This window comes from Suillus subalutaceus (assembly GCF_016647625.1).
Source record: "Suillus subalutaceus strain FC151 chromosome Unknown DFJ58scaffold_46, whole genome shotgun sequence".
Classification (NCBI taxonomy): Eukaryota; Fungi; Basidiomycota; class Agaricomycetes; order Boletales; family Suillaceae; genus Suillus; species Suillus subalutaceus.
Window position 1 is genome coordinate 267,091 of NW_024540295.1, and position 19,626 is coordinate 286,716.

The 19,626-nt window shown below is 47.7% G+C and overlaps 9 protein-coding genes across 9 annotated transcripts; 4 read left to right on the forward strand and 5 right to left on the reverse strand.

The window, feature by feature from the left end:
* Window positions 1–121: 121 nt before the first annotated feature.
* Window positions 122–1,711, reverse strand: DFJ58DRAFT_350363 (uncharacterized protein). Its single transcript, XM_041379988.1, has 4 exons — window positions 1,511–1,711; window positions 998–1,456; window positions 673–917; window positions 122–624 (listed from the first exon to the last, which is right to left on the reverse strand). The coding sequence occupies exons 1-4, from the start codon at window positions 1,641–1,643 to the stop codon at window positions 205–207; spliced, it is 1,257 nt and encodes a 418-aa protein (XP_041244443.1). The 5' UTR covers window positions 1,644–1,711; the 3' UTR covers window positions 122–204.
* A 26-nt stretch (window positions 1,712–1,737) lies between these two features.
* DFJ58DRAFT_702786 (DUF747-domain-containing protein) lies at window positions 1,738–4,087 on the forward strand. Its single transcript, XM_041383632.1, has 7 exons — window positions 1,738–2,284; window positions 2,333–2,611; window positions 2,671–2,821; window positions 2,872–3,200; window positions 3,250–3,414; window positions 3,464–3,684; window positions 3,734–4,087. Exons 1-7 carry the CDS (start codon window positions 1,814–1,816, stop codon window positions 4,050–4,052), a joined length of 1,935 nt encoding a protein of 644 aa, XP_041244444.1. The 5' UTR covers window positions 1,738–1,813; the 3' UTR covers window positions 4,053–4,087.
* A 199-nt stretch (window positions 4,088–4,286) lies between these two features.
* Window positions 4,287–5,373, reverse strand: DFJ58DRAFT_841051 (uncharacterized protein; the record flags this gene model as incomplete). Its single annotated transcript, XM_041392664.1, has 2 exons — window positions 4,287–5,286; window positions 5,345–5,373. The coding sequence occupies 2 exons, from the start codon at window positions 5,371–5,373 to the stop codon at window positions 4,287–4,289; spliced, it is 1,029 nt and encodes a 342-aa protein (XP_041244445.1).
* A 1,872-nt stretch (window positions 5,374–7,245) lies between these two features.
* Window positions 7,246–8,312, forward strand: DFJ58DRAFT_785684 (uncharacterized protein). Its single transcript, XM_041390046.1, has 3 exons — window positions 7,246–7,537; window positions 7,597–7,855; window positions 7,935–8,312. The coding sequence occupies exons 1-3, from the start codon at window positions 7,472–7,474 to the stop codon at window positions 8,084–8,086; spliced, it is 477 nt and encodes a 158-aa protein (XP_041244446.1). The 5' UTR covers window positions 7,246–7,471; the 3' UTR covers window positions 8,087–8,312.
* On the reverse strand, window positions 8,313–9,759 carry DFJ58DRAFT_785686 (uncharacterized protein). The gene is made up of 6 exons (XM_041390047.1): window positions 9,519–9,759; window positions 9,385–9,467; window positions 9,107–9,329; window positions 8,766–9,057; window positions 8,685–8,716; window positions 8,313–8,623 (listed from the first exon to the last, which is right to left on the reverse strand). Exons 1-6 carry the CDS (start codon window positions 9,743–9,745, stop codon window positions 8,419–8,421), a joined length of 1,062 nt encoding a protein of 353 aa, XP_041244447.1. The 5' UTR covers window positions 9,746–9,759; the 3' UTR covers window positions 8,313–8,418.
* A 2,299-nt stretch (window positions 9,760–12,058) lies between these two features.
* On the forward strand, window positions 12,059–13,257 carry DFJ58DRAFT_659711 (uncharacterized protein; the record flags this gene model as incomplete). Its single annotated transcript, XM_041382104.1, has 4 exons — window positions 12,059–12,240; window positions 12,295–12,726; window positions 12,781–12,907; window positions 12,970–13,257. 4 exons carry the CDS (start codon window positions 12,059–12,061, stop codon window positions 13,255–13,257), a joined length of 1,029 nt encoding a protein of 342 aa, XP_041244448.1.
* Window positions 13,258–13,622: 365 nt separating this feature from the next.
* On the reverse strand, window positions 13,623–15,542 carry DFJ58DRAFT_702795 (cytochrome P450; the record flags this gene model as incomplete). Its single annotated transcript, XM_041383633.1, has 4 exons — window positions 15,453–15,542; window positions 14,916–15,327; window positions 14,273–14,869; window positions 13,623–14,216 (listed from the first exon to the last, which is right to left on the reverse strand). The coding sequence occupies exons 2-4, from the start codon at window positions 15,225–15,227 to the stop codon at window positions 13,623–13,625; spliced, it is 1,503 nt and encodes a 500-aa protein (XP_041244449.1). The 5' UTR covers window positions 15,228–15,327; window positions 15,453–15,542.
* Window positions 15,543–15,630: 88 nt separating this feature from the next.
* Window positions 15,631–17,843, forward strand: DFJ58DRAFT_785689 (Hydroxyethylthiazole kinase family-domain-containing protein). The gene is made up of 9 exons (XM_041390048.1): window positions 15,631–15,807; window positions 15,861–15,884; window positions 15,961–16,020; window positions 16,073–16,430; window positions 16,487–16,758; window positions 16,810–17,142; window positions 17,203–17,284; window positions 17,340–17,577; window positions 17,635–17,843. The coding sequence occupies exons 1-9, from the start codon at window positions 15,748–15,750 to the stop codon at window positions 17,780–17,782; spliced, it is 1,575 nt and encodes a 524-aa protein (XP_041244450.1). The 5' UTR covers window positions 15,631–15,747; the 3' UTR covers window positions 17,783–17,843.
* Window positions 17,844–19,401, reverse strand: DFJ58DRAFT_785699 (uncharacterized protein). The gene is made up of 10 exons (XM_041390049.1): window positions 19,307–19,401; window positions 19,224–19,237; window positions 19,070–19,172; window positions 18,865–19,018; window positions 18,717–18,815; window positions 18,613–18,660; window positions 18,534–18,552; window positions 18,465–18,474; window positions 18,147–18,408; window positions 17,844–18,095 (listed from the first exon to the last, which is right to left on the reverse strand). Exons 1-10 carry the CDS (start codon window positions 19,346–19,348, stop codon window positions 17,884–17,886), a joined length of 963 nt encoding a protein of 320 aa, XP_041244451.1. The 5' UTR covers window positions 19,349–19,401; the 3' UTR covers window positions 17,844–17,883.
* Between the last annotated feature and the right edge of the window lie 225 nt (window positions 19,402–19,626).

Consider the following 19,626-nt stretch of genomic DNA (forward strand, 5'->3'; position numbering starts at 1 on the left):
TGTCATCCACAGTGTGTTGGCATCCCGTGTGCTCTTTGATCTGTACGAAAGTGATCAGAAAAAGGACGAGACAACATTGCAGATGACTACATATTGTCCAACTTAGCACAATCAAGGGCGCGCCTCACTTGAACTCGATATTATTCTACATTCACAGTATACCCCGTCAGAATGTATAAGTAGCCTAATATAAAATCTCGCCTATCAAGGGCCACCAAACTGGAGGAGACTGTCACGAAGCACGATCATCTGCTGCTCCATCTGGTTTCCCTGTTCTGCATCTTCCTTGTCCTCTTCTAGGTTGTTCTTCACCTCTTCCACCGAAATCGTTTTTGGGTCCGCCTCTGTCCAGTGCTTCTGACGGGAAAGAAGCAGCCCCTGACGTTCTCGCAGGAGACGCTCAAGATCTGCCAACGTTACCCAACCATGCCGAGTGTTATGCAACCATATAGACCCCGCAAGTGAGACGCTTTGCAAAGATGGACATGATGTGTGCCACCTTGACGCGAGGGTAGCCGTGAAAGCTTTGTCATGGAGTGCATCAACTTTATTTCGTGACATCAGTGTCAGCGATTTGAGGCACTCAAAACAAGAGAGGAATTCGGGAAAGGCCTCGAGAAGTTCCTGTAGTTTTTTTGAGTAAATGTTGCATGTAGGTAGAAGACGGCGCACCTGCGAGATTATTCCATCACTTGAGTAAAAGGCAAACGAGTTCAGTTTGGGCAAATTCCTTGCTATCGCTTTCAAGGCTGCGAGTGCACTCGGTGTGTCGCTTAGACGGGTAATGACCTGCAGTGCGGTCAATGGGCCGGTAGAATAGGAAAGGATATTCGATGCAGTATTGAGGATGTCGTCTTTGAAAAGCGCGTGCTGCAGCAAACAGAGTTCCACTTCCTTGATTTTTCGATTCGGAACCACTGCAGCCAGTACCAAAGGGGACGCAGAGACCCTTGTAAGCTTTGTGAGAGTGCCGCTTAGGTAGAACTACGTCATTCACGAATTTTCCGCCAAACATGGCATTGCGCAGTTCCGTCTGCTCTGCAATTAATTTGACTGAAGTCTCTGTCCCAATCGAGTGTTGTAGTGAGAGAACGAAGTCGAAATGAACATCCATGCAAATATCTTGCGTAGGGGCCATCGAGGAGTATTGTAAGATCCGTAAGCGAAGACGCGTTTAGCAATGCGCTGCGCAGTAGGTTGAAGTAATTGGAGAATACGTCATAATGTCGAGTAGCATCAGCCAAGATCAGAGTACGAGCACAAGAAGCAAGGTGCGGGTACGATGCAAAACATCTGAGACACGGTATAATCATGTCTTCGGTAGGTTGGACGTTCCTGTAAATCACGCGCTGGGAAATGAACCGGAAAGTGGGGCATACGATTGCCGTGTTCACCAGGTCTGTATTCCCCAGGTGTTTAAGTATGTGATGTATGAGTTCGGAAGGGATAGAAAGGACTATGATACCTGTGTCAGAAAATAGTCAAATAGATTTGGATCTGCTAGACTTACCGCCGTGTGCACCAGGTTTATCCTGAGATTGATCGGCGTGAGTCTCAGGACGGTCCACGCCAGATTTCCTCTCCATGGAAGAGACTACTTCTGTGCACGCAGCATCGTGCATGAAAGATGGCGTGCATTGCATGCTTGTGCGATATCAAGAAATTTCAAACAGTCGAGTCCATCGTGACAATCGATGACATAATGTCCATGTATAGTTTGTGAACCTTTATTACCCTCACCGTGTCACGATGAACTTCAGGTCGTAATCTTCATACCAATTCAAACAATTATAATAACATCTGCTGCATATATATGGCTACCTCCCCACGACGCTCCAGAAGGCGATTCTCTTCCACATCTATTGGTGCGACATGGAATGCGCAGTTTTCACCACTTTCCACACCAGTTTCGCGTGGTCGCCGCAGAAGGTCCTCATCCGTCGACTTTGATGATGATGTTATTCGCAGTTCAGACGTAAAAGAAGAGAAAACGAGACATACACCACTCGGTGACCACGACCTTGAATGTGAAAGAATGCTTGAACCCGAACTCGAAGTCCATCCATTGACATATGCATCACTTCCTCCAACTCCTATACTGCCATCTCCGCCTGCCTCTCCGCCTCCAATAGCCCGGAGTCAAGAGCCACAGCAAGACCAGCCTTTATTTTCTTTGTGGGACTACCTACGGGAAGAGCTCCTTGCGACTGACTTTGACTCGCACCAGGAGTTGAAGTGGGAGAGGGTGAGCAATTTCCTGAGTATTCCTCTGGCAATGGAAAAGGTGCGCATAGATTCATGTGAATGATATGATGGTGCTCATGAGGCGTAGATCATTGGCTTTGGCTTCATACTTTGTTTTGACTCGTTCCTCTATACTTTTACTATACTACCTATCAGGTTTGCACTGGCGATCATCCGATTTTTTCTGAATTTCTTCAAAGTCTCCAAATTGCCTCTCCCACCATCACAGAAAGCTGACATCCTTCGAATGATGCTACTTGTGGTCTCTATCATGGTGTTGATCCCGCTCACGGATGCCAGTAAGATCTATCACTCCATACGTGGACAAGACACTATCAAATTATACGTAATATTCAACGCATTAGAGGTGCGTCCGTTTATACATCGATTCAACCGGTCCACACAACTAAACTTTCTCCGTCTCAGATTGCTGACCGCTTGTGCGCATCGATAGGGCAGGATATCCTTGACTGTCTATTTTCCCGCTCGACACTCGAGGTACTTTCTCGTCGAGTGCCGGTTACGTCCAACACGCTTCGTCCATTCGTATTTTTCGGGCTAGCTACTCTCTACATTGGTCGGTCTCTGCCAATAGGCCTTTATATCGCGTCATTAACATCGCTTTAGTTTGCCACGCATTAGTGATGATTTACCAGCTTCTATCTCTTAATGTGGCTGTCAATTCCTATGACCACGCACTCCTGACTCTTCTCGTCTCGAATCAGTTCGTCGAGATCAAAGGAAGTGTCTTCAAGAAATTTGAAAAGGACAACCTCTTTCAAATCACATGCGCAGATATCGTGGAACGGTTTACACTCTCACTCATGCTCCTCATTGTTGCATTCCGCAATTTAATCGAGCTGAGTGGATCTGAGTTCGATTTCACGGGTGGATTTGTCCTTCCGATGAGCTTTGGCTGGTTCATAGGCAACAATGTCCTATGGACAATATCCTACGTAGGTTATTGAGATGCCGCGTCCAGACCCGCTTACGAAACTCGATCAGCCCGTTGTGACAGTAATGGCATCTGAGATCCTCGTGGACTGGCTGAAACACGCATTCATCTCTAAGTTTAATCACATACGGCCATCTGTATATGAACGATACACAGATGTGCTTTGTCGTGATTTGGCTAGTGGGAGTGCTATAGGACGCCTGGGTGCTCGAAAGGTCTAGCGTTTAGCTTTGACTCGTATTTGCATCCATTGACCGAATGCAGCATAGCTATGTCGATCAATCACCATTGGTGGCCCGACGACTTGGCTTTGCCTCTCTTCCGCTTGCAGTTGTCGTCATTCTAGTCGGCCTTCAGTCATTAACTCTCGTCTTTTCTCTTCGTTTTGAAGATGAATGGGGTTGGGATGCTCTCATGGATATGTCGAGTGCCGAAGTCGTACATCTACTCAAGTGGGCCGTGATGGGGGTGGCGTTTTGGTTATGGTAGGATTTCTGTTGACATAGTTTCGCGAAAGCTTACTCCTCTGTCTAGTTTTCTCGCTTTAAAAGTTCTTCTCGGTGTGAATCTTATCTCATATGCGACGCGTCGCCGGGCAGGCATGGAGGCCCGCGCTGCTGCGGACACCATCAACGACTTTGGGCGAGATCCTATAGGGGAAGGCAAGGAGGAGCGCGATTACAATAAGCAGCTCAAGAAGATGGTGGATGATTGGAGAGACGACGCCGTACGAGTAGGTGAGATGGGTGAGGGGCGCATGCGTGGCGGTAATGGACAAGGCGGTGGTGGTGACAAGAAGCGGGTACCCCTTGAAGAGTTGACTCGATTTACAATGGTGAAGCGTATCTGGTGATAGAAGCTTGTAGTGGTGAATGATAAGAATGCTTTGAGGTTTCTGCCGGATGTGATAAAATCGTCTGCACTTAAATACCGCTGCCTGAGTGGAAGTGCGTACACAATTTGATGTGCGTTAAGCTCCCTCAAATAGCATATAATTTCATAAATCATATGCATATGAACATATACGACATACATGAGTAAGACAGTATCAAGACTCTTTGCACAAACTACCACCGTCTTCACAAAATCACCGATGAACAACCTGCCGAGACCGACCACTACCAGTCTCCAGAACGATACCTAACAAGTCGACCGTGTCAATGATGCGGCGGTAAGCGCCACCTACGCGTGCATCGAGGGGACGACCTTGAGCAACAGCCATCTCTACGTACTCCCTAAATGTCTTCCGGAAGTAGCGCGGATCGACCATGTCAAAACGAATCGGGCGCAAGTGCTCCGGGGTACGGTCGCTGCAAAGAGGCGCTATAGGGTATTGATTGATCATTCTACGGATGACGTTCGGATCGCGCTCTTCCAAAAATTCACGGTAGTCCCTGTGAGGCCGGGGAGGATGACCGTGGTCTGGTGCAGCAGGGACTGGCATGGTAACATGGGATGGAACGCGATGAATGTTTACGCGTGAGCTGTGCGCAGAGCGCGAGAGTTTTGGACGTGGAGAGTGGGTGGTAGGAACAGGGGGTGCAGGGGTGCACGAGCGAGTAGTGCTCGACTTGGTGCGAATACGTTCTGCTAGTCTGCCACTGCGAATATGGTCATCAGGGATCTGCAGTACATCTGCCGAAGCTTGGTCAATGATGGCCTCATGCCTCTGCTTTCTGCGAGGAATGGAGGGGTAAGCTTGCTGGCTACTTGTACTCGAATTATGGACAGGCACTTGGGGCCTGGTGCTCTGAGAGCTCAAAGAAATCGCTCTGAAACCGCTGCGAGGGAGCCCCTCAACTGGTTCAGGGGAATGGGGAAACTTGGCCAACAAGTCCTCGCGCTTGTCAAAGGTCGTGCGAGTCGGCCCATGGTAACAGGTGTTTTGCGACAGCTTGCCGTGATAGATCTCGAGCATCCCTGGAGCTTGCTCGATGTACACGATGTTAGATTTTTGAAGGGGGGTCTTGCCACGGTACACGGGTTTGGGAAAATAAGAACGAGGCTCGCGCGTCCCTCCCTCTGAGGAAAGGAGGTAGGGCATTGACTTAGAGTGCTTAAGCGAGGGCGTTTGGTCATCGTTGGATCTGAGGGGTATTGATTACTATAATGACAATGACTAGAGCACGCAAACGGTCGACTCACTTTTGGAAGATTTTCTTGAACGAATTCATGGTTGATATGGGGGAAAGGAGATGTAAAGTTGCAAAGAATATGAAGTGGTCTGTCTAGCAGTGGGCAATCTGCATTTCATTATATATAGGTTGCGCTACTGTGGACACACCACATCATCCACGACCACAACCACAAAGCAATTCTTCAACATCCGAAAACGATACAAGTGTGGATGCTCTAGCGAATGTTTTGATTACCCACCTAGAATCACATCAATGCCATTGATGTCGCCCCATTTGTACCACAAAGACAGAAAATGCCACAGCCGACTAATTGTCGGGCATAGTTGCCACAGACCAGCCCAATAAATCCATCGCGCGTCTTGCTCATTATTTCTCGAGAGCTCATAGCTTGTGCTCAGAAATTACCGGCAATGACTATCAGCACGCTGATTCGGATGCATGGGACGCCGAAATAGGGTATGACTTGTGTAGAGACGCTGAAAAGAACGGTTAGCTTCCTCCTTTAATTGTCTCACTTGACAAGACCGCTTAAGCGTACCTTTAAAGCGCACTGCACCCGACCGACTATAGTTTAGTCCAAGCTGCTCAACATTGATAAAGATATATGGAGTCCATTCGGGCTGGCATCTCAAGCAATCTGAAGGTAATGTAAATCGTCAAGAAAATATTGATTCCAACGGAATTACGCACACGATTAGCCTCCGATACGTGTGGAGGATAGACTCGGGGGTCGATCATAGCCCTGAATGATGCTATATTGTTTATCTCTAGAAATGTCGAGATACTCTAGCTCGCTTCAAGAATCGGAGGCGCCGCCGAGGACCGCTACTCCTGTTACTTGTTCATGGTCAAATCTGCGCCTCAGACTTACTCTGACAGTGCAATTCGCATATGAACTGTAATACGCCTTCACAGTATCATGCGCGAATAGCCCTGACAGGTCGCAGTCCAGAGCTGTGGCAACACAGAAAGACATAATCACAATGGCTTTGACTTTATGAAAGAAATCGGAAACTTTACAGGTTGCTGCTTGTAGTCTATGACGCGCCGGGCGGCAAAGCACAATAAGGGCTTGAGATTGAGGCCTGAGGCCTTGAGGGGCTGTGAGGCTATATACTTGAATGACAATGACATTAAGGCGTACGCAGGACTCCACAAGTGACAAGTGGGAGGGTTCTGTCAGTCCAGGCACTTGTATTTTCGTGGCGCGTGAACTGATTTCCTTTTTCTGTTAAGGTTCAGGCCTACCCAGTGTTGGAGCTGTTCGCCCTGTGTACCAATTGTGTACAGTCAATTTCTGATACTTGCTTCCCAGGCTGTATGCCTTCCGAGTGTTTGTTCTGGCTAATGCTCTACAGACTTTGGTATGTCACTGGCAGCTCTTGTTTCACGTTGGACATTGTTCAAAGGGAGCTGGTCACATTTTGTTCGAGGTACGTCGCAGCAACGAAAAGCACGACACCTGACTGACAACACAACTGCAGCTGCGCGCACAGCCTGCAAGGGAAAACCCGCCCCTATAGCGCGAGGCTGCGGCTCTGTCCATCGAGGACCGACTACACAGCATAGGACTACCGACTAGACCCTGGCAAAAAAAAAGCATATCAATGTATATGGAGAGTGCACACGTATATTATACTTGGCCGAAGAAACAACAGTATCAAAATCTGTCCACTACGTTATCGACATCCAATGCATTGAACGCAGAACGAAAAATGGGCTGTAACACAGATAAAAGGAGGAAAGTAACAGTTACAGCCAAGCATAGAACCGGCTGCGCAATGCAGTGACTGATAGTGAACACCTGAATATTTGAATTGCTAAGTCAAATTCGATCGTCAGGTGGAGCTGGGGATCGGAATTCTAGGAATATTGGTGGCCGCTATATCTAACCCTAGTCTAGCTCAGCTTTGCCTCCAATTGCTGTGCAATTTTGATCACGTTGCATTGCTTTGTGATATGGAGGATGACATCATCCAATAGTGGACGTCATGGATGTGCGGAGAGGTGCGGAGCTTGGCACCTGTGACCCGCAGTACGCAGCCAAGTCCTCGGGCGGCTGGACTTGAAAGCAGATAAAGGTCGCTTTCCCCTCACACATATCTATACATCCTCCCTCCATTAGACGATCAAAATGGCAGCATCAGCCGCGCTTCCTGGTCTCTTTTTCTGCTTTTCGGCAATGATTCTCCTCATTCTGGTACGTTCCGTCTGATCTTATCATCGTTGCCACGTTTTTATAGTGTTTATCATCAATAGGTTTCTGTATCATCACCAACGTTGAACAGCATATCCTTTCTTAATGCCAACCAATATGCCTTTGGTGTATTCGGTTATACGGGCTCGCAGGTTCATGTTGGTTACTACTTCCCCCTCCCCGGAGACATCAACACAACAACTCTTCACAATCTCACCTCCGTTCTCATACTTTACCCAATTGCCGCTGGTCTTTCCGGTCTTGCATTCCTCTTCGGAGTGTGTGGCGCTGGATATCATCGTGCGGGCACCGTCTTTATGAGTTTTTCTCGCTGGACTCGCGACACTGTGCACTTTGCTTGCATGGATCATTAGCATGTCTTTATTCGGTGTCGTCAGAGATCGCCTGAGAAGCAATGGCATCAACGCGAATTGGGGAAATGCGAACTGGCTTGCGCTTGGCGCGCTGGTTGCGCTGTTGATAGGCTCCTGCACTGCAGCCTGTGGAGTATTTGGACACTACCGTGACAAGCGCTCGACTCGGAGGAGATAGTTGACAAGCGGTGGATTCTTTCTAAGAAATATCCCGGGGGTGAGTAACCGAGATGAAAGCTCGACGAAGTTATCTTTTATTTCACGTGAACATGCTTGATACTTACCATTCGGATGTACTCACCCGTTATGTTTATTCCATTGTGTACTTATAATACCCCGAATCGTAGTTTACCCTCCAACGATGGTCAATGTAATCGAGATGTTGCCTCTACTTAAGTTACATAGATCATGTGTGGGATTTGTGAATTCCACATATCATTTTATACAGCTGTTACACAATGAGGTATACAACTTACAAGAGTATCTACAGTGCACATGTGTAGCGTCTTCCTACGCATCATCTTCGAGAACCAGCACAGATTTTCCGACATTATTTCCAACCAGTAAATCAACAAGCGCCTCACCGACCCTGTCCATACCATGATACACATGTTCCAGATATTTTAGTTTTCCAGCAGCCAAATCCCGTGGGACAGTATCGTGGAATTCGTCCAGATACTTATCTGCCCAGTCAATCACGACCAAACCCTGCATCCTGCGTTGTGAATGAAAATTGAGAAACGTGGGCAAGGAGTGCATTCATCAGAACAGCTTACTTCGCTCGGTATCTATTCAATAACCACAGGTTCTATTTTCGCTATTAGGGGTTAAAAATCTCCAAGAGGAAACGTGCTCACTCGAATACCATACGCCTCGTTCGTCGCCGAGTTGTATTGACTGATCATCCCACAGATAACGAGTCTGGCATTGCAGGCTAGATTATTTATGGCAGCTTCGAGGGTCGGACCACCAACAAGGTCAAAGTAAATGTCAATCGGGCCATGTGCCTTGAGCTCTGCAGCAGTATCCGCAGTTTTGTAGTTGAAGACATGATCTGCCCCGAGTGATTTCACCAATGAGACCTTCTGGTCGCTACCACAAGATGCGATGACTTTCAACCCTTGGGCCTTGGCAAGCTGAACCACGAGACTACAAAATGTCTAAACAAAACAACAACGGAGGGTAGGATGACACATACTGGCCTACAGCACCACACGCTGCAGATATGTAGAGCGTTTCACCCGGCTTAGGGTTGCTAATGTCCTTGAGTCCATAATATGCTGTCTGTCCACTCATTCCAAGGATTCCAACATAATATCGCCATGGGAGGTTGTACTTGTTGTCAAGGACTTTTAGGCTCAAGCCCTTCATCCCTAGCGCGTTGGCGTCTATTGACGGGATGACGCTGTAGCGTTGATAGTCTACAATAATATAATCAATAATAGGTACCGCCAGCCTTACCAGCAGTACACGCACGCATGAATCCATATACGTGTTGTCCAGCTTGAATCAAGGGCGTCTCACTTCGCAAGACCACACCAACGCTGAAACCAGTAATTCTGTGAAACCATCAGTATCTGTTGCATTTTGATATGTTTAAGTTGGCTTACGTTTCGCCTAGGGGGAATGCATCGATGTCTCCTGGAATATCAACGGGTCGCATGCGATTGCGCATATAGGGGTCAAGACTGAAGGCAAGTGCCTTGACGAGGATACCTCCTTGAAGTGGTACATTATCAAGATCAATAGATAGTGTATTGTCGACGATCAGACTTGTTTTAGGATTTGGCAAGCCATTGGGCATTTCGTTGAAAATGATACGCTGATTGGTTGTCATGATCGTACGAGAGAGTGCATCACAAGATGGTGAAGTTCAAAACAAAAAAACAAGTCGATTTCGAACGATGATAAAGTTATCAAATCCATTTTTTCGCATGAGTCAGGAAATTGCATGTGTGTGGACAAAAATCAAAGAGAAGTTGAACAATATTGCGTCTGCCCAGGAACGTAACCACGCGCTGTCGCCGAGACCAGACAAGTTAGAGAATCGTTATTTTACAGGCGCGAAGAGGGTTCGTCTGAGTCATGCCTTTCAGTCCAAGACATTCATCGTCACCTCGAGATTAGGGTACCGCACGGTAACACGGGGTGGAAAGTTACAACCCGCACCCGCAACACGTACCTCCGGGTACGGTAACAAACGACCGCAATTCCGGTTGAAACATTCTGACACCGCGGTACATACAAGAATTATGTATAACAACTGAAAAAAAGTAACTTTCCTTCAATTCTTCGAATTTGCTTTTTTTCTGACGCGCTAAAGCCTCCATCACCGAAGATCCTTCTGCCCACGTCGAGGCAGAGAACGCATTGTGCGGTCGTTGCGAGTAAATAAGGGTGCGGCCTGCGAGAAGACACGTCACCGCAGTGATGTGGAGCAGATCATAAGTATTGATTGATTGAAAGGATCGAAGGAATGGGAAGAGTAGTCATGCCTGATGGATAAGCACGGCAGTTTTTTGCCACCATGCGATGGGTCCTTGTTTCAGTGTAATCGAAGAACTCTCCACCCCTAGAGTAAGACATGGAACCAGTGAGTAGTCACCACCATCTCGCTTATAGTGTCAGTGTCAGTCAAATAATGTTGCATACGACTGGCTGCTCAACAGTAATCCGCATTTCTACGTTTTATCATAACTCTTCGCGAACGAGTCTCGGTCAATCCATTCTCTCCGGATGCTCAGGAATCATTTCACGGGGTACAAAGGACAGAAATCATATGCAACTGTGATCCTCAGCTCTCAAGAAGAAAACAGAGGATCAAACACGTGTTAATGGCTGTCGCGCGCCTGTTCCGATTGGATTTTATGCCAACAGTCAACCGGGTGTATGCCGTTGCTCACGACTATCCTACTCCGTACCACCCTCCAACCGTCAGCATGAACCGCGGTGTTTACCCGTGCGTTCCCTACTCGAGATAGGTGGGCGATCCACCATCACCTTTCATAGCTACACGGAGCCGAGAGTAACATAATCCAGAAATTTTGCATCAGTAAAATGACAAAGACACTTGTTCAGAGGCCGGAAAGTCCGGACGAGGGAGTTAAAGCAAGTGGCACCTGGTAGAAGAAAATGATTTTCAAAGTTGAAATGTCTCAGCGTTCATTGTAACCAGGAGGTCGGATGAAAGTCGCAACTTACGGATGTCCGCGGATATGAACCATCACTAACAGGATCCATTTGCCTGCCTGGCTTCCCTTTTTTTTTATTTCATTGAAATTCTTTGTAAAAGCGGTCATTCATAAAGAAAGTTGCCCGACACCTGTTTACTGGTCAAGCAGCTGAGGTTACGGGCAGGGAATAAGCCAAGCTATGTCATTGTCGTGAGGGCCGGTCTTGGGACCTTGAGGGTTGAATTGCTGTGGGAATGCCACTGAGCTAGGGGTTCGTGTGCCACATCAGGTGAGAAACGGCAGTCGTACTATGACATTGACTCATTGAGGCAAAACCACTAACCTGAGGTATCGAAGTATCGGGAAGATCCGAGCTTCCCGCATGGGGGCCGGAGAGGCATTAGACAAGACTGTATAAATAAGACGGGACTCCTGAATATTGAATCCTAGGCCTCAGTATCCGTACCCCGTCCGAGTCACCATCCTGGGTATGATGACCAGTGTCAGATTCTTGGCTGAATACTCTGAGAAGAACTTAACGCTGCCTAGTCTATCGTTCATCCCAACTACTCTCGATACCATTTGGTACAACGGCATCCATGTCTAGTGCTTTTGCACCAAGCTCTGACGGTTGACCAAACTTTGACCGTCGCAGTGGTTGAGATTTTCCGAGCTACCCTTGTGTAACTCCGTCCGGAGAGAGCCGTAATTTCCAATCCTTCTGATGCTTCATCCCAAATTTGGCAGGTGTGTTAGTTCACTGCATTTCAATGGCCTCGTTGAAGCAGGCCTTTGAGACTCGCGACATCCACATGCCGCGCAGCTTCAAATATGTATATCCAAGCTGGATGGGATTCCTTTTCTCTTGAATGCGTAGATTCAGAATGGCTGTCATTTATGCCGTCGTTCTTTTCGGGCTGTTTGTAACCTCTACTTTTTTCCAAAGCTCGTCCCGTCGCCCGAGTCTGCAATGGATGATGTCAAGCGACAATCCATTCCCGTCGCCAGTTGGTGGTGTTCCAATGTCTTCTGACTTTGGGACATCAATCGTTTTCTCCTTACTATATTTCTCACTCGTACCCGTCTTCGTTTCCCGGCTATATAACAAGCATTCGCGGGTCGTCGTGAGCATCAACGCAATCATTACAACCATAGAAAGGTGAAAACAGCTCCCTCCTGTCTTAACGCATGTTGCCTCATGTTGCCTCCCTAGAGTCATAATCTTCTCCCTACGAGCCTGGCAATCCCGCGACCCAGCGGAAAGGACATCCCTGGCATTGACGACTTACATGCAAGTTTCGATTGCTTTGCCATATATTTCCATGGCAATCGATGTCGTGGCTCTTCTGCGCTGTATGTATGTGAACTCTACCAAGGGTCCGGCAGCTTTTACAGACCCGCAAGATTCTCCTGTCGCTCCTTCGATGTCGTCTTCTATGCATCCTCTTTCCCCATTTCACAGTGCTTCGCTTCGTCTTTCGGATGACATACACGACGACCCAAAAAAGAGGTTTTTCTATCGCTGGTTTACCGATGTGCTGAAGCTGGCCTTCCTCGCTGCTATTGTCCCGGGCATAATTGGTAACGCGCATTACCGTGGTGGAATGGATAGTACAAGCACAGCCAACGAGGTGATGATCACGAGGTGCATTAGATCTTCACCCGCACAGCTCCTTCTTACATAAACATCTTTGTCCAGATACCTAAGCTCCGGTATTGCTCTCTTCCTCATACTTTTCGTGGCAGCCCTGGTCGTTCGCGCCAGACATCTGCCCAAAGTGAAGCCGATTCACGTTATGCTACTTCTTTCCATCCTCGCTTGCAACGTAAGGATCCGTGTTCTCTGTTTTGTTCGTTTACATAATAATACGTTTTCCTCAATGCATAGGCATCCTCTGCGATCTTCCGATTGTCGTTCATGTATCACCGCACGACCTCCCTTGCATCAACAGCACCGGGCTCGGGTAACACTTTTTTAGAAAAGGGAACGTTCTATATATTCCATATGCTCAGTGACTGGCTGGCCGTCGCTCTGCTGCTCGTTCCGAATATCAGAGCCATCTTTAAGACGGGCATGTGGGGGGACTGGAGAGCTGTTGATTCTCTCTCTGAAGAACAGGAACGGGCGAGAAAAAGGAAGGAAGCTAAAGCACGCAGGAGTGGGCATATTGTTTGATGCGCAGACTGCACGCGGAAGGATGTAGCACCCTGTTTATTAAATGACACTCATTATCCATGCCTGAGCACCCGTATCATTCCCGGCTAGAATACTGGGTCTCGGCGATATTTATATTGAACTCCTATTTCTGTATATACCGTTGACTTAGCAGTTGATGAATCGATGAACCTTAAGCATAGCTAGTATGTGCAAAATGGCTGCTCGGAAAAGAGTATTACAGCGACAAACTAAAGGACTGATAAAATCACATTCGAATTATGTCGTTATAATCAAACGTCATCCCTAATCTTAAACAAGTAGGTATACCTTGGGTAACATGTTGCGCAACTAATAACATAGATTATCATGAAGAGCATCCTCTACTACTTGCGTTTTGTGAAAGTGATATCAAGGTCGTGAGGGAGCGTTAGAGCAAAAGGGGAGAAGGCGTTCTTCAAACCATCTTGATGAATCGAATCTGCTGGTAATGTCCACTCATACTCCCGCAGCAACATTACGGCTAGGGCACGCTGCTCGTAGAGCGCAAAGTTACGAGCAGGGCACTGCCGAGGTCCAGAGGCGAAAGCAACCCAAGCATCCTTGAGAATCGAGCTCTTCTCGCTCTTCTCGAGGAAGCGGTTTGGCCTGAAAGTGTTGGGGTCACCCCAGACGTCATTGCGGTGGTGGATGGCGTAGATGTTGTATATAAGTGAGATGTTAGATGGAATGTAGTACTTTCCGAGGGTGGCATCTTCCGCAGTGACACGAGGGACGATATATGAGATCGGAGTGTTGATACGAAGAGCTTCGCGGATGCAAGCGTTGAGGTAAGGTAATGACGCAGCGGAGAGGGTATCGACACTGGGGTCAGAAGTAGGGCCAATGATACGAAGAGTTTCCTCGCGCGCGGCGGCTTGGATTTCTGGATGGATCGCAAGGAAGTAAATCAGAGTGGAGAGACTTCCAGCAGAAGTATCCTAAAATATGCGCTGTAATTAATGTCTGCTATCAAAAGGCAGCGTGTTTGACTTACATGGCCAGCTATGAAGAGGACGACCATATTATCACGAAGCTCCTCTTCGGACATCGTAGGGTCTTTTAGCATGAAGGTCATCATGTCATCTCCAGGGTCATTGCGTTTTGCTTGAAGGAGCATTTTAAACTTGTCGACCAAGTTGTCCATGCGCTTGATGACTTCCTTGCGAGGAAAAACCTTCTCAAGGAAGGGCATAATCAAATAAAGAGGGTTGGCAATATCTTGCATAATGCCATTGTACTCTTTGACGAATAAGGACTCGGTGCGAATAGCATCAAAGTCGTGCCCAAGGACTGAAGACCCAACTGCATCGAGGGCAAAACGCTGCGCGAGTTCGGCGAAGTCGACAGTATGGGTGTCATTCTCCTCTGAGGGCGGGTTAATGGCATCAAAGAGGTTCTTGGATAGGTATATGAACTGGTCGACAGGGATGGAGAGATTGAACGCATCATGGATGACCCTAGAATGTTTCTTCCACCGGTCACCATTTGCCATGAGGATGTTGGAACCCCCGATGAAGCGCCATAACAAGAGACCATCGGGCGGTAACTCTTTCGGGTATAACAAGAGGTTTTCTGACATTTCAACCGCAAGCTGGAAGAGAATAAATAAGAGCTTAGTGACAACACGAAGTGCATACCTTGTGATCAAGAATGTGAACTATCCATCGACCTAGCGCCCACACGAGAACAAGTCCTTCACCTCTCTCGTTTGCGTATGGCAGAACGAGGCGCTTGATGCGCACATCCTCGACCTCACCTGATAAATAACTAACGAGAAGAAGGAAAATAGGCACACGAGGGAGATGGCGCAAGTGTGATGGCACGGTGAACAGTTGAAAAATCACAAGTGTGACTGCGAGACTAGAAAAAGTCCACCAGAGTGCAGCAGGATTCATTACGAGGTGGTAGAATCGAGATGTGAGGGGTTCTTGGACGAATGTACATCCCATCTCTTTAAGTACAACTTCAGGGGAGCTAGCAGATGGGAATAGGTATAATGTCGTCTTGATATTGACGTTGCGCAAGCGAAAATTCACATGTTTTCATGCGCTAACAAAATCCGGAGAATCCAAGTGAGCTGAAGCACTGGTTTCTGACAGAAAATCATGATATTGGGCAGCTAGTGGGGTGGCAAAGGACTATTGCCTGCTATTTTAAGGTATTGAAGTACATACCTTAGGGACAGTACATTACGAGCGCAAATCCGTACTTTTTGGAAGTCTCCACGGGACGTGGTGCACTGGTCAAGGTAAAATACTAAAAAGTATATGTATGGGCTCACGGAGTCTCCACAATCATATTACTGTGAGCGTAAGCACACCTTCCTTTCTTGGCAGTGCCGTTATCAGGAACATATATACCGTTCGCCGCCGTGGGCCGTGGCTCGGGAGATCATTCTCTCGTTAACCTCTCAGCTCTGTAACAAGTTGAAACACTCGGACTCTAAGCTACTGTCGCCATCGTCAAATAATGACAATTGACTTTTCACTTTACTTGGTCACAGGCCGGGAGCTGCTGCCACCAGGAAAGGTCAGAGATACCCATGATTTCAAACATCATTAAAGCCGCTCCCTCATTTTCAGGAATATCTAGAATCCTTAGAAGAGGTCTGGGAATCATTCTCCTTCGGGAGCATAAACGACATGTGCTGATTGGCACCTCTGTTTATGCTAATTTTTCAAGGCCTTGCAAGGCGGTGTAACCGTTGTTCAGATCCGAGAAAAGAAGTCTGACACACTAGAAGTGAGAAGTGGTCGTTTGTTTCTTCATTGCTTTTTCAGATGCTTTGCTCCAGTTCTTGGAAATCGCTCGAGAGTCGAAGATCCTCTGTGCAAAATACAAGGTTCCTCTCATCATCAATGACCGTATTGATATCGCGCTCGCCGTCCAAGCCGACGGTGTGCATCTGGGACAAACAGACATGCCGGTTCATATCGCAAAAACTTTACTCCCCGTGGGTACTGTGATTGGTGTCTCTTGCAACGATCCAGACCACGTGAATAAAGCAATAGAGGACAAAGTTGATTATATTGGCATCGGTGCCGTCTGGGGTACGACAACTAAGGAGCTGACCAGCCCAGTCATTGGCGTCAGAGGGGTTGGCTCACTGCTCCAGGCTCTGGATGGCACAAACATCAAAGCCGTTGCAATTGGTATGCAGAAATGCATACGTTACGTCTTTTGTAATGTCTAAAGACCTGTTCCCCAGGGGGGATAAATTCCACCAACGTCCTGAGAACCTTACATGGATCTGTGTCAACCTCTGGACACAGATTGGATGGTATTGCTGTGGTCTCGGACATTGTGGCATCCTCAGCACCCCGTTCCGCTTCCCGGAAGTTAAGGGATAGCCTCGATGCGTGGGTCCACCATTTCGATGTGCAGAGTCGAGTGCTGCAAGTGTACGATGTGGAGACCATCAAGAACGGTGTTGTCGAACTTATGCAGGTGATACGAGACAAGAGTCCACTCATTCATCAAGTAGATGCTCTCACGCGTGATTCCGTTGCCCGTCCACTGACTGTCCCACAGATCACAAATGTTGTGGTCACGAACCAATCCGCGAATGCTACCTTGGCCTTAGGTGCAAGTCCGATTATGGCTACTGCGCCTGAAGAGATGCATGATCTTAGTCGCATTCCGGGTGGTTTACTCATAAACTTTGGCACCATCACGGACAAAGGTAGCATGATTCTTGCAGGGCAATACGCAAACGAAGCACAAAAACCCATAATCTTTGATCCGGTTGGAGTAGGCGCTACGCAGTTCAGGAAGACGACCGCTTCAGAACTCCTGAATGCATGGCAGGCTAGCGTTATAAAAGGAAACGCTAGCGAGATGGCTTCTCTCGCTAACTCGAATGAAGTCTGTGACACACATCCTACTTCCGTGTGGAACTTGCAAATTTACATTATTTATCTCCAGGTGCAGGCTAAAGGGGTTGATAGTGTCGGCCCTGGGTTCGCAGATCCGGCATCTTTTATTCGCGAGATAGCCAAGAAAGAACGTAAGTTTGCCGTGGACATCGCGAGTATATACGCCTTAAATACATACGCCGTAAGGTTGCGTCGCTGTCATGACAGGACCGACAGACTGGGTGTCTGATGGTGCCATTGTGGTGAAGTTGGAAAACGGCCACAAAATCCTCGGTGACATTACAGGATCTGGATGCCTTGTTGGCACCTGCGTTGCTACGTTTTGTGCTGGTGCCTCATTTCTGGCCGCTGCCCCTGGAACAAGCTCTGGGCCTGAGCTCGCGAAGCTCGTCAGGGGAAACATGCTGATGGGCGCTGTTGGTGGGTAAGTCAAAATCCGATCAAAAAAATTCGTATAACAAAGACTGACTAATGATGGTAGTGTCTTGGCTCTAACGGTGGCAGCTGAGTGCGCAGCAGAAAGAAGCGACGTTCATGGATCTGGAACATTCCTCCCAGCCCTCATAGATGAGTTGTACAATTTGAAGCCCGAAACTCTGCTGTCTAGGGCAAAAGTTCAAGTATTGTAACTTGTTCTTACAGCTTGGCGTGTGGATAAATATTTGGGCAGTGCGAATAACATATTAGCGACTGAATTTCTCATGCACAAAAATCATCTAAATGGATCTGGCTAATGTACAGGGATGGAAAGAGTAATTTCATTTGGTACGTCCAAGATTCTGGAGAAGGGCATGGCATCAGTAGGCTGAAGCCAGTTCTTCTCGTCGTATTCGGTGTGAGGGGACGAGTCAATCATGTGGAAAGTATATGCAAATCTTGTGTGAGCACTAGTATTACGCTCCGACTTGTGAAGGACACTGCCGTGGATGAGGACGAGATCACCTAGCATCTGATGTTCAGTGATGGACATCTAGCGCACACGTAACCATCTACCTGGCTCGCAAGCTTCCAGCATATAGTTCCCTTCTGATACACCTTCTGACGCATTCTCCCTCGGATTCTCGTTTATGTCGGACGAAGGAGGCGGAGGGGTGACAAGCTGCTCGAAACCGGTACCACCCCCTGGTAAACGTACAAATCTCTTCGTTATCGGAGTTGTTAGATGGGATCCTGGCAAGAACGATAGTGCGCCGTTCGTGGATGTGCACTTCTCAAGAGCTATCCAAAACCCAAGAGCACTTGGGGGTGACGTGTACTATACATGATGTGTATGAAGATAGGATGTAAACGGGGGGAGAGATTGACACTGACGAGAAACGTGCTGAATTGTCAAATGTCAAATTTTAGACTTGGATTCAACATCGGTGACTTTGCACTTACGAGTCGTTATGTTCGGGCACTCCAAGGTTGGTGTGTTAGCTACTTGAAATGACATTACCGCCTGATGTCAGTTGCTCACCTGCGCCACCGGTCTGTGACTGTTTGAATATAACCATTGATTGCAATGCTAGGAAGTCTATATCAGTCTCCAACATGTGTGTGATTACTAAACATGATCTTTACCAACTGGATCATGGTGGAATCGCAGGTCGCGCACTAGAGCCTTCAGTCGATCATTTTCCAGAGTAACGTTCCGGAACACGGGGTCCAGTTCATGAAGAGCTAACTTAAGTAAGATAAATGTGAAGATTTGTGTGGATGGGCAACGAACCATGACCGATCTTATTTACTGCCCTTGACTTATCCCTGGTAAGTTTCCCACTACTGTCGACAGCATCTTCGTCAAGGAAATAGCGAATCTTGTCGCCTGAATTCAGAAAGTAGTTGTCACCGATGTGGTCCTCATCCGACGTTGTGAATTTGGTCTGCTACGTGTTTAGAATTCTGAATGTCTGCGATTTAAATGGTGCACTTACCAGGGGATGGTCCTCTGGTGTGAAATCATCAAGGAGCTCTTTGGCCCGCAACAAAAGAGAACTCGTCTGGTCGTGCGAGAGAAATCCAGGGACGATCAAATACCTATGCACGCCGGTCACCGAGAGTAGCGGGTTTCCTAGATATCTAACCTACCCATCCCTATAGAACTGACCGACATCATATCAGAAGTTAGGTGTGACAGAATATTGAGGAGCACGGATCGAACTAGGACCAACCTTGTCAATCTGCGTCTGAGAAAGGTATTCCAGAGGTGCCATGAATGGTTCAGAACGTTGTTAACGTTGCTTGCTCAGCCTGGCTGAACGCCGAGGCGCACTAGATAAGATAAAGTCAAGCGCTTAATGCGACTGGACCGGTGGGATCCGGTGCATTTTGATCTCCGCCGGCCGGTAGCCTCCTGCCACTCCGCCTCAGAAACTCAAACCTTGACCCCAACCACCACTTCTATCATTACATCAAGTCCTGGCTGAGACCCATGGCACCAGCGCGTTCTACCAGACGCAATCAGCATGAACAAAGTGTATCTCTACGCTCT

Bases quoted from the DNA above. Each gene is read 5' to 3' on its own strand.
- DFJ58DRAFT_350363 (XM_041379988.1), bottom strand. From the start codon at position 1,643: ATGCAATGCACGCCATCTTTCATGCACGATGCTGCGTGCACAGAAGTA. The intron at 1,457-1,510 runs GTAAGTCTAGCA...CAGGTATCATAG, and splicing joins TAAACCTGGTGCACACGGCG to TCCTTTCTATCCCTTCCGAA. The intron at 918-997 runs GTGAATGACGTA...TACTGGCTGCAG, and splicing joins CCATGTTTGGCGGAAAATTC to TGGTTCCGAATCGAAAAATC.
- DFJ58DRAFT_702786 (XM_041383632.1), top strand. From the start codon at position 1,814: ATGGCTACCTCCCCACGACGCTCCAGAAGGCGATTCTCTTCCACATCT. The intron at 2,285-2,332 runs GTGCGCATAGAT...CATGAGGCGTAG, and splicing joins TTCCTCTGGCAATGGAAAAG to ATCATTGGCTTTGGCTTCAT. The intron at 3,201-3,249 runs GTAGGTTATTGA...AAACTCGATCAG, and splicing joins TCCTATGGACAATATCCTAC to CCCGTTGTGACAGTAATGGC.
- DFJ58DRAFT_785684 (XM_041390046.1), top strand. From the start codon at position 7,472: ATGGCAGCATCAGCCGCGCTTCCTGGTCTCTTTTTCTGCTTTTCGGCA. The intron at 7,538-7,596 runs GTACGTTCCGTC...TATCATCAATAG, and splicing joins CAATGATTCTCCTCATTCTG to GTTTCTGTATCATCACCAAC. The intron at 7,856-7,934 runs GTTTTTCTCGCT...GTGTCGTCAGAG, and splicing joins TGCGGGCACCGTCTTTATGA to ATCGCCTGAGAAGCAATGGC.
- DFJ58DRAFT_785686 (XM_041390047.1), bottom strand. From the start codon at position 9,745: ATGACAACCAATCAGCGTATCATTTTCAACGAAATGCCCAATGGCTTG. The intron at 9,330-9,384 runs GTGCGTGTACTG...ATATTATTGTAG, and splicing joins ACACGTATATGGATTCATGC to ACTATCAACGCTACAGCGTC. The intron at 8,624-8,684 runs GTAAGCTGTTCT...TTCACAACGCAG, and splicing joins TTGAATAGATACCGAGCGAA to GATGCAGGGTTTGGTCGTGA.
- DFJ58DRAFT_785689 (XM_041390048.1), top strand. From the start codon at position 15,748: ATGACAATTGACTTTTCACTTTACTTGGTCACAGGCCGGGAGCTGCTG. The intron at 16,759-16,809 runs GTAGATGCTCTC...ACTGTCCCACAG, and splicing joins AGAGTCCACTCATTCATCAA to ATCACAAATGTTGTGGTCAC. The intron at 17,285-17,339 runs GTAAGTTTGCCG...ATACGCCGTAAG, and splicing joins CGAGATAGCCAAGAAAGAAC to GTTGCGTCGCTGTCATGACA.
- DFJ58DRAFT_785699 (XM_041390049.1), bottom strand. From the start codon at position 19,348: ATGGCACCTCTGGAATACCTTTCTCAGACGCAGATTGACAAG. The intron at 18,661-18,716 runs GTAAAGATCATG...TAGACTTCCTAG, and splicing joins ATTCCACCATGATCCAGTTG to CATTGCAATCAATGGTTATA. The intron at 18,096-18,146 runs GTAGATGGTTAC...ATCAGATGCTAG, and splicing joins GCTGGAAGCTTGCGAGCCAG to GTGATCTCGTCCTCATCCAC.